A 10,541-nucleotide genomic window follows, 5' to 3' on the forward strand; every position below is an offset into this window, starting at 1 on the left:
TGATATTGTGTAACTTATAATAATCTATTATAATTGTAAGATGTTAGGTGGCCGCCAAATTTTATTTATTTTGAAAACACTTGTTCACACAAAAGGTGTTTTTCGGTCTGCTGACTCATGGTCATGACCAACTGTCTAAATAATATTTTGTAAAAATGTCTACAATTTAGCTTCTTATAAAACGTTTATAACAAAGCCTTAATTTTAAGTAGAATAATATTAGTGCACACTAAATCATTTGCTTAAAAACTATTTTTATACTATTTTAGAAAAGCGAATTATTATTTAATTTCTACGTGAGGCTATGTAGGTATTGAATCTACAGCGATGTGCTTGTTTTTTGTGTCTGTAAACATGTTATTATTTTTGGTCTCCCCTCGCCACCCTATCTATCACACGGAGAATTACCAGACGGGCATACCCTATTTTATAATAGATTTTCGTACACCTTTGAGTTTGCCGTTATTATGAAGAATGTTTGTAAATAATTATAATTCCGAATTATCGTTTTTTTTTTGGTGTAACAACTGTTGCCTATACTTGGCTCCTCTAAAGTCTTGTCAATACTAGTATCTATTTGATTTTACCTAATGAAGTAGTGTGTAATTCATAAAATACCTACAACAAAATCGGAAAGAGGATTTTGTTTTTTATGAAAAAAATTGTTAATATTTATATTTGTATAACATTACATTAAAGTATATTTTGTTAAAATTGATTATATAAAAATCATTATTAGTGATCAAACCAATACAATAACTAGTAAAACAGTAAATGACTCTTAATCAACTTAAATAACTTGTTTATCTAGAATCGATTTAGTCGAATTAATTTTTAAAACATTAATTTTGGATATTTTTCTTTTATCACATAACATTGATTACAACATAAAATATAAACATTGTGTTATTATGTTTTTTTTTAATTATACCATAACTATAGTATAATAAAGTAATTTATGTATGGACAAATATAACTAGCTTGTTATGCTCATATAGTTTTAATTATATTTCATAGTTAAAAATATATCATTGATAAATAATTAAAATTAAAAAATTATACGGAACGTCACTTGTTAAAAAAATTACATTACTTATAATACCTAACTTAATTTATGAACATTGTGTTATTGATTTAGAATTTAAATATATTGAGCAGCCGACAATTTAATCATATCCACAAAATGCAAAAACGTTTCATATTTGAACGGGAAACAATACCTTTTTAATTCGTTTAAATAGAATTTGAAATAATAACTCCAAAGCCATTTGCCCATTTGTAAATGTCCAACCGGAAACAGCGCGACTATCAATTCGGATTCCATTTTAACGCGTTTTATATCATTCTCGCTATTAAGAAACGGTTCTCCGTTTTTTAACATTTCAGCAAAGTTCTTCAACCACAATACGTTTGATTGTGCAATCACACAAAAGCTGCATATGATGTCCCGACCTTTTTTCTCTAATTTATCCCAGCTTTTTAATTTTAAAATGTATTCTTCAATACTGCCACAAGTATTTGTTGACAGATTTTTCTCGTCTGCGGGTGTAATAACTATTTTTGGACGTTTATTGAATGTTTTCACATTATTTATGGCACGTAAAAAGTTTTCACGAGTTCTTGGAATAAAAAACCGTGTAGGATAAATCTAAAATAAGTTATTTGTATAGTTATAAAAAAAGTCTCTTTAAAATAAAAACACATTGTATAATTGTTGTTAAACCATTCTAAAATAAAAATGTAACTTGGTCAATGATTATTTTGATTCAAAATGAAGTAAACTAAATTTCAATATGTAGCTGTAGTTTTACTTTATTTTGATATTATTGACTGACTAAATTAACAAAAACTTCTCATTTGTTCAAACAAATATTCTTAGTTATTGTGTTATCTGTGTATTTTAATAAAATAACATACATAACGTATATTTTTATACTTATTGGACGTTTTCTATCGCAATAAAACATCTCAATGGATGTACATAGTAACCTAGTAATAACATAGTAAATTTTTTAATTTTTTAGAGGCTTTATTTTATTATACAAATTTTCAAATGAAATAATAATTTTTATATTTTTTTAAACGCAAAATGTAATATCTGAAATAAGACCACAGAAAGTCTTCAGTTTAAAATTAATGCTTACCTTGCTGTTATTTGCTGGTTCGATTGTTTTTTAATTTTAACGTTATAGTAAAACAACATAAATAAAATGCACAAATGTTGCTAATCATTGTTATTTATTTACTTTTTAATTATTCTTTAGTAAAATACAAGTCATTCGTGTAATATTGTGTAACTTATACTGAACTATTATAATAGCAAGACGTCAGGCGGCTGCTAAATTTTACATTGTGTTTAATTGCAAAAAAAGCATAAATCAATAATTTTATTTTTCAGTTTTATTCGACAACACTTGTTCATACAAATTGCAACGGTTTTTGATATTATATTATTGTTTAAGTTGATTTATAAACATTGTGTTTTTAATTTAACATTCAAATAACAGCGGACGATATAGAATTTTTTTTAGAGCTCCGTATTCATTTTTTTTTCAGTATAGGTGTTCTTAACTATGCAGACAGGGTGAACATTTAATTTACATAATCTTCAAATGATTTTTTTTCAATGAGTGAACGCTATTTTGTTGGTATTTTAGACCAAAATCCGACAAAATTTGCCCATTTATTATGGTAAAATTTCTATTCTGTAAAGTCATTTGAGTTCTTTGACTACTCTTTACTCGGCTGTGTAGGGGTTTCAATTAAAAAACTCATTTTTTTAAACTCAAATATAATTTTAAAAATGTCTACATTACAAAAAAATATTTTACTTAAATAAAGCAATACATCAAAAGTCAGTGTGTATAATTTTACAGATCTGAAATCGGACCATCCTGAGTAGTCGAAAATGTTGTCAGACTTTTTAAAGATATCGAGCAGCCGACAATTTGACTACATCAACAAAATGTAAAAGCGTTTTATATTCGTATGGCGAGCAGTAGCTTTTTAATGAGTTCAAATAGAAGTGGAAATCCATAATGATTATCTTTATCAATCTGCTGGTAGACAGTTGGACTTCGTCGACGTCGAAACTGAGCCAATCGATTTCGGTGGTTTTTGTACCGTTTAAATCGTCCAGGAGCACATTGGCTTTTGCCCTCACTCTTGCTAAAATGTCTTTTATGTCGTCAACGTCGCGTGTTTTTGCCAACCGGAGTTCTGATAAAATAACTACAAGAAATTCATCTTTGATCGATAAATCCACTGTTTCGTTGATAACGTCGTGAACAAGATCTTTGATTTCTTCTAGCGTCGGTTCGTCGAGCAGGGACGATTGTTTTTCATAAACATAAAGTATAACCCAAATGTAGCAATACAATCTGGCGTCGATAATTTTGATCAACAAGTGTTGATGATCCAGCCGACCGTACGGATTGTGAATCCAAGTGCGATTTTCCACGAATGCTCTGGTAATGCCCATCTCCTTCCGGTGTCGTTGTCTCACCCTACTCCAATCGACATCGAACCCCTGGGTTATTCCTCTGAACAACAGTTGTCTTTGGTCTTCCCAAAATGGTTTCAGGTATAAAACGTCTAACAGTGCATCGTAATTACGGTCAAGGGAAAAGTCTTTAAACCATTTGGAATCGCGTAGGTCGGTAAACAGCTTATCGCTTGTACTCGTGTTTTTTGTAACAAAATCCGGTTCAACTGCAGCCGGAGGTAGGTATTTTTCTTGCACACAATTGCCAATGAAATCCGAAACACCTGCTTGCAGTTGATCGTCTTCGAAAGGGTTCTCGTGGATATAGTGTTTATTGTCGTCGTATTGTCTGATGGCGATCAATTTCAAAAAATAACTCCAAAGCCATTTGCCCGTTTGTAGATTCTCCACCGGATATAGTGCAACTATTAATTCGGCTTCCTGTTTAAAATGTTTTATTTTAACACTTTCGTTACTAATGAAAGTTTCTCCGCTTATTAACTCTTCGACTATGTTCTTCAAGCACATTATGTTGGATTGTACAATTACACAAAAACTACACATGACGTCCCGACCTTTTTTCTCTAACTTATCGCGGCTTTTCAATTTTAAACGGTATTCATTAATGCTGTCGCAATCTGTTGTTGACAGTTTTTTCTCGTCTGTGGGTGTAATAACTATTTTTGGACGTTTGTTGAAAGTTTTTAAATTATTTACGGCACGTAAATAATTTTTATGAGTCGATTGGATGATAAATCGCGTAGGATTAATCTAAAAAAAAAAATACTTAAATTTATATAGCTATCAAAGTATAATTTTTAAAAATAATCCAAATCGGAGCTTTCGGTTTAAACGGCTAATAATTGTTAGTATACTATTTAAAAGCAAAAATGTAATTTGGTCGTCCTCGAAACAAGCTATGGTTTATTCAATGACTATTTTGCTTCAAAATATAATAAACTTATATCCGGTACGATAGTAGCTGTTAAATATAATTTATATTGTTTTAATTGTCTAAAAATATATTATTATGGTTAAGTTAACTCATCATTTGTCCATACATATTCTTAGCTGTAGTTGTAGTTTAACAAAATATCATATATAAAGTATATTATTATACACAGCAGAAGCTTCCAATTATTATAAAACATTTTAACGGTTGTAATAATTTTTATATGGTTCAACTTGTGTAAACCGCAAAATATAACATTCAAATTACTTCACAAAAAAATGATAGCTCAAAATCAATGCTTACCTTGCTGTTGCCTGCTGATTCGATTTCTTTTATACTTGACGTTATAGCGAAACAACATAACAATAATGCACAAATGTTGCCTATCATAGTTATTTATTATGTTCTCAATTATACCACCTTAAATAAAATTCAAGTAATTTGTATGATATGGGGTGACTTATGTAGTATAAGTCAAAGTAAACTGTTATACTCGCAAGACGTTAGACGGCCGCTTTATTGTACATAGTATAGAATTAATTAAAAGCATAAGTAAATAATTACAGTTTTTAATTGAATTCGACAACACTTGTTCTCACAAATGGGTTTTTTTTTTTGGTCTGCTGACGTATGTTGATTATATATTATACTCTGCCTACATAATTTTTTTTTTACAAATTTCTACGATTTAACTTATTAGAAAAAAGTAATAACAAATCCGTCATTTTATGTCAAGAAATATGTACGTATTTATTTATATTGCATATATTAACTTAATAATCGAATGGTTTGAATTATGATAAGTCAATAATACTTTACACGTTTATTGTAGTATTATGCACACAGATGTATCAATATTTATTTTTCAATTGCCAGATGATATTGGTATAACTTGTTAGCAGTTTGTCTTGTGAATATATTTTCATAGTGTCAGTTTTATGTTTTATGACATGATTTTTATCTGTGATAAAATTTAATATGGTAGCAATGTAACAACGCAAAAGTTTGTCGTCATAAAAACGTTACGCTGTTATCTGATGAGAGATCGGAGATGGGGGGTAAGAGATAAGATATGAGGGATGGGGTTGGGGTTGGGGTGGGATTTAGCTCTGGCACAGAACCGAAAAAAGTGTTACCGAAAAAGCGTAACGCTGTTATTTTAAATTATGTGTTGCGTTCACATCGATCAAATTGTAACTGAAAAATAATTTTTTGGTAACACTTTTTTCGGTTATGTACCAGAGCTAATTCCCACCCACACTAAAACTGTGGGGGGGGGGGGTACAGACATAATTGAGAATGTTCAGTTCAATTTTTTTAAATTATAAGTTATAAATTAAACACGCCTATTTCTAATGATTTGCAAATCTCCCACTTGGGATTCACGTCTTGTGAATTAAAGAGAAATGTTGCTAACATCATGTTGTTGTTCAGTGGCGTAACTTGAACATTTTGGTTCTGGTACACATTTTCACTGTGCGTATAAAATATGTATACAGGGTGATTCTTTTGTCAAGAACCAGTCAATATCTCACCGGGTTTAATTATTACTAATTGATTTTTTTTTCTTCCTAACTTACACGATTCGTTTACCATATGTATAAACTTAAGCAAATTAAATTAAAAAACGCGTTGCCGGCTAAATAATTCCTAAAAAAAAAAATCGATATATACCTGGGTTACCGTGGATAAATGTTATTACCTCGTGTTCTGTCGTACAGATAGCATTTTTTGTTTCACTGAATTTAATAATTGTAATATTGTTAACTATCAAACCTGCATTCATTCAAAATGGAAGGAGCATACCCTTATTATTATTGGGTACGTATATATATATATATATATTATAAGATTTTATCATGAACGTTTGTTAAGAGCTTAGCACGTCCATGGCAGTTGTATGATGTTCCCTGGCCTTGTCGTTCACCCTGGAGAGACCGCCCGTGACCGACTACTAGTAGGGCTGAGCGCTCACGGCGAGCCGTGTCAGGTTGCAGGACTTAAGATAAGGTGGTCCTTGGGGGTGGATCCCCTGTCCAAGTTAGGGTTATCGCGCGCTAAGTCTCAGTAGATGGCTGAACACACTGTGATTCCAATGCGGTGTCCCATAACCTTCTCTCTACCCTAGCGGCTGAGTAATTAGCGAAAAACATTCATTTTTCTAATTTCAATTTAGAAATGTTGAGATTTTTGCAGTGTGTTTTTTGCCGCATAGCGGTATTTTGTTCATCCCGAGGCCGTTAATCTGTCTGGATTGGTCCAGGACCTATATGCAACGGGTTCGACCCCCCAAGAGCAAAGGAAACAGGAGAAATTTAGGGGAAACGATGTTGAACATAATTAGTGTATAATGAGATATTGAGCGGTTCACGATAAAATGATCACTCTGTACGAGATACATAATATTATAACTAATCTTAGTGTTCAGACGAATATTCAGCATGCAGTTTGTAGGACAATGATCAGAACGGCGGGAGGGAGGGGGGTTATTGCACACTGTAAAAAAAATCGGAAAAATATTCAACTACCTCTCCGAAAAACCGAAACATTGTAACACAATGTTTACACCCCAGACCAAAATTAGTGTGGGGCCCCCTCCCCTCCTCAGACCAAAATTGGAAATTTTTAAGTTGCTGCGTGTAAATTAACAACAGTCAATTTTTAGTTGCAATAAACCGTATAGAACAGTAATGTATTTTAAACAACATTTTGATTTTTGGGGGGTCTCCATTTCTTTTTTTGTATTACCTGGTGTCCGTAATTTCTATGTTCTTATTTTTCGTAAAGACGGTGTTTTTTACTCTCAATCTAAGCCACCCCCCTCATTCAATGCCGACCACTAAAAACGTATTTATCTAACATAAATATTTGAAAAATGAATTTGTCAAACGTTCTAAGTGCCAAAGTATAAAAATTGAACTTTATAATTTAAATTGCATTTTATCCATTACCGAATTGTATTACTCACAATATATTTCAATTATGATTTCGTATTCTTTTTTTTTTTTTTTTTTATAACAAAGCTAAATTCCGCAACAGTGTCGGCGGTGACCACTATAATTTTCGGGATAACAACAGATAATCTAAGCTTATCTAATTATATTATTTGTAAATATTGTAGAAATATGACTTTACTTGGGAAATACTGTATTTTTGTTGCACAGAGAAGCCACATTTTCATTTTTCCTATTGTGTTGTGTGTTTTATAGATAAAAATTATTATACAAAATTTACATATGTACACATTGTTTTTTTATGAAATAGTGTTAGATTTATATATAATTATTATTTAATGAAATAAATCATAGAATATTATATATGACCCGTCCAGCACTTAAATAATTAATTTATTTATTAAATAATTAAAGAATTTTTATAAACATGTTTTCAATTATTAATTTTGGATTTATAAATGAATTACCAGAAAGCTGAAATGTTTTACATAAAATACTGATTTTTAATGATTTTGTTTGGTGACCTATAATACTATAAAAAAAAAAACAGTAAAAAAGAAAAAAAACTAAAATATTCATTACGACCATGGCCAATATAGGCTAAGCAAATTTGGAAACGCGTATTTTATTGTAACAGACGTGCAAAATAAGTATGCTCCAATATAAATGTTAATAAGTAAGTACGCTGGTACGAGGTACCAAGTTTATTCTGATATCTGAGAAAATTATTTATACGCTAAAAAAAAGTAATTAAGTTATCAGAATGATTCAAACTATGATGGGTATTGTATTTTCTACTCTGTCCATTGTTATATAAATGTTAACGAACAGTAGCTATAAAAAAGATTACCTGCGACGTCCTCTTAAGTCTACAAAAGTTCATGAAGTTTATTCGAGGTTTATGATCCAATACGATTTTAGTTAATAAAACCTATTTGGTAATGTGTTCAATTACACACAAAAGATAATATATTTTTTTGAATTTCTCGTACACCCAAACGATACATTTGTGTTTTAATGAAATAAAACCGTAGTAAACTTAAGCAAGTATACATAAACTATAATATCATGCTATTTTGGACTTACAAGAAATAGGCTTGGAGCATAAGCTATACTGTTACTAAATGAACACCATTAAGATGAAAATTAACTTTAAACCTTTTTTACAACAATTAATCAAAAATGAAGTTGTACTTGATACATACTATAAGTTATTTTTATACAATTTCGTTTATAAAATATAATTACACCGTTGCAGGTGGTTATGGATTCGCAGGCATACGTGCCATACGTCCCATATGCGTCGTACTGGCAGCCGGTAAGTACACTGCATATGACCTATGTGCACAAACGGTCATACTATCACAAATCAGACTAATGGTCTATAAGTGAAAATTTGTTTACTGAAATCGTTTTTTTCTGTTGTAGAACCCCCTGCCATTTTTTGCCACTCCGCTTACATCGCCGGTGGAGTCAGATACACCCGAAACATCGTCGTCGGTGGTAGATATTTCGATGACGCCACCAGCGGTGGTATTGAGGGAATCGTCGTGCCAGGCCACGGCCACTGCGCAGTCGTGGACGCAGGCCACCGCGACTGCGCAGGCGTCATCCCAGGCCACGGAAACGGCAGAGAAGCGGTCTCAGACCATGCCAACTGCAGATGCATCGACTCAGTCTTGTCGGTCCATGACAACGCAAACAGAAGGCTCGACGGCATCCTCTGCCCAACTGTCAGCAACGGCAAGTCAGGGAGTTACGGCTGGAGCTGCGGATACGACGGCACCCTCTGCCCAAATGACTAAGGCTGCCTCGTCGGCAACGGCGCGTCAAGAAGTAACGGCTGGAGCTGCGGGCTCGACGTTACCCCCTGCTCAACTGACCATGGCTGGATCGCCAAACACGGCAAGTCAGAAAGTTACGGCTAGAGCTACGGGCACGACGTTACCCCCTGCTCAACTGACCAAGGCTAGATCGCCGACCACAGCAAGTCAGAAAGTTACGGCTAGAGCTGCGGGCTCGACGTTACCCCTGCTCAACTGACCAAGGCTAGATCGCCGACCACAGCAAGTCAGAAAGTTACGGCTAGAGCTGCGGGCTTGACGTTACCCCCTGCCCAACAGACCAAGGCTGGATCGCCAAACACGGCAAGTCAGAAAGTTACGGCTAGAGCTGCGGACTTGACGTTACCCCCTGCTCAACTGACCATGGCTGGATCGCCGACCACAGCAAGTCAGAAAGTTACGGCTAGAGCTGCGGGCTTGACGTTACCCCCTGCCCAACAGACCAAGGCTGGTCTGCCGACCACGGCACGTCAGAAAGTTACGGCTAGAGCTGCGGGCTCGACGGCACCCCTTGCCCAACAAACCAAGGCTGGTTTGCCGACCACGGCGCGTCAGAAAGTTACGGCTAGAGCTGCGGGCTCGATGGCACCCCTTGCCCAACAGACCAAGGCTGGTTTGCTGCCGACCACGGCACGACAGAAAGTTACGGCTGGAGCTGCGGGCTCGACGGCACCTCCTGCCCAACTGTTGGCAACGGCAAGTCAGGGAGTTACGGCTGGAGCTGCGGGTACGACGGCACCCTCTGCCCAAATGACCAAGGCTGCCTCGTCGGCAACGGCGCGTCAGGAAGTTACGGCTGGAGCTGCGGGCACGACGTTACCCCCTGCCCAACAGACCAAGGCTGGATCGCCGACTACGGTAAATCAGAAAGTTACGGCTAGAGCTGCGGGCTCGACGGCACCCCTTGCCCAACAGACGAAGGCTGCCAGGTCGACCACGGCGCGTCAGGCGATAACGGCTGAAGCAGGCGTAAGTGTTATTCCTTTTTTTTATAGCAATTCTAGCTTATTATTTGTCCTTATCCTCCACTCATTGCTTTTGTTATCTTTCATCGGTCCATAAATCTTCCTTAGAACTTATTCCTCTCTCCCATACTATCATCTTTCTTTCATCTTCGTCTTTTCGTAGTGGCTACATTTCCACTCCGTAGGTTACAACTGGACGCAGTAATGTCGTATATAGCTGTATCTTAAGCTCCCTCGATAAAGATATATATCCTAGCAGTTTTGCTAGTCCATAGAAAGATCTATTGCTGGCAAGTAACCTTGCTGAAATTTCCTTGACTATCTCATTCCTTCCAGATATAA

General features: G+C 34.8%; 2 protein-coding genes across 2 annotated transcripts; one reads left to right on the forward strand and one right to left on the reverse strand.

Annotated features, from left to right (window-relative positions):
• Positions 1 to 2,580: 2,580 nt before the first annotated feature.
• On the reverse strand, positions 2,581 to 5,022 carry LOC126842041 (uncharacterized). The gene is made up of 2 exons (XM_050578897.1): positions 4,740 to 5,022; positions 2,581 to 4,255 (listed from the first exon to the last, which is right to left on the reverse strand). The coding sequence occupies exons 1-2, from the start codon at positions 4,824 to 4,826 to the stop codon at positions 2,924 to 2,926; spliced, it is 1,419 nt and encodes a 472-aa protein (XP_050434854.1). The 5' UTR covers positions 4,827 to 5,022; the 3' UTR covers positions 2,581 to 2,923.
• Positions 5,023 to 8,654: 3,632 nt separating this feature from the next.
• Positions 8,655 to 10,541, forward strand: LOC126842038 (uncharacterized protein DKFZp434B061-like). The gene is made up of 4 exons (XM_050578891.1): positions 8,655 to 8,708; positions 8,819 to 9,376; positions 9,439 to 10,203; positions 10,536 to 10,541. The coding sequence occupies exons 1-4, from the start codon at positions 8,655 to 8,657 to the stop codon at positions 10,539 to 10,541; spliced, it is 1,383 nt and encodes a 460-aa protein (XP_050434848.1).

The sequence above is a fragment of the Adelges cooleyi genome, unplaced genomic scaffold, assembly GCF_023614345.1.
Source record: "Adelges cooleyi isolate 19-005CV unplaced genomic scaffold, UGA_ACOO_1.1 ACOO_flye_CR_arks_rails_tigmint_CR_PRNA_414, whole genome shotgun sequence".
Lineage (NCBI taxonomy): Eukaryota > Metazoa > Arthropoda > Insecta > Hemiptera > Adelgidae > Adelges > Adelges cooleyi.

Bases quoted from the DNA above. Each gene is read 5' to 3' on its own strand.
- LOC126842041 (XM_050578897.1), bottom strand. From the start codon at position 4,826: ATGATAGGCAACATTTGTGCATTATTGTTATGTTGTTTCGCTATAACG. The intron at 4,256-4,739 runs GTAAGCATTGAT...TTTTTTTTTTAG, and splicing joins AATCAGCAGGCAACAGCAAG to ATTAATCCTACGCGATTTAT.
- LOC126842038 (XM_050578891.1), top strand. From the start codon at position 8,655: ATGGATTCGCAGGCATACGTGCCATACGTCCCATATGCGTCGTACTGG. The intron at 8,709-8,818 runs GTAAGTACACTG...TTTCTGTTGTAG, and splicing joins ATGCGTCGTACTGGCAGCCG to AACCCCCTGCCATTTTTTGC. The intron at 9,377-9,438 runs GCAAGTCAGAAA...CAACTGACCAAG, and splicing joins AGGCTAGATCGCCGACCACA to GCTAGATCGCCGACCACAGC.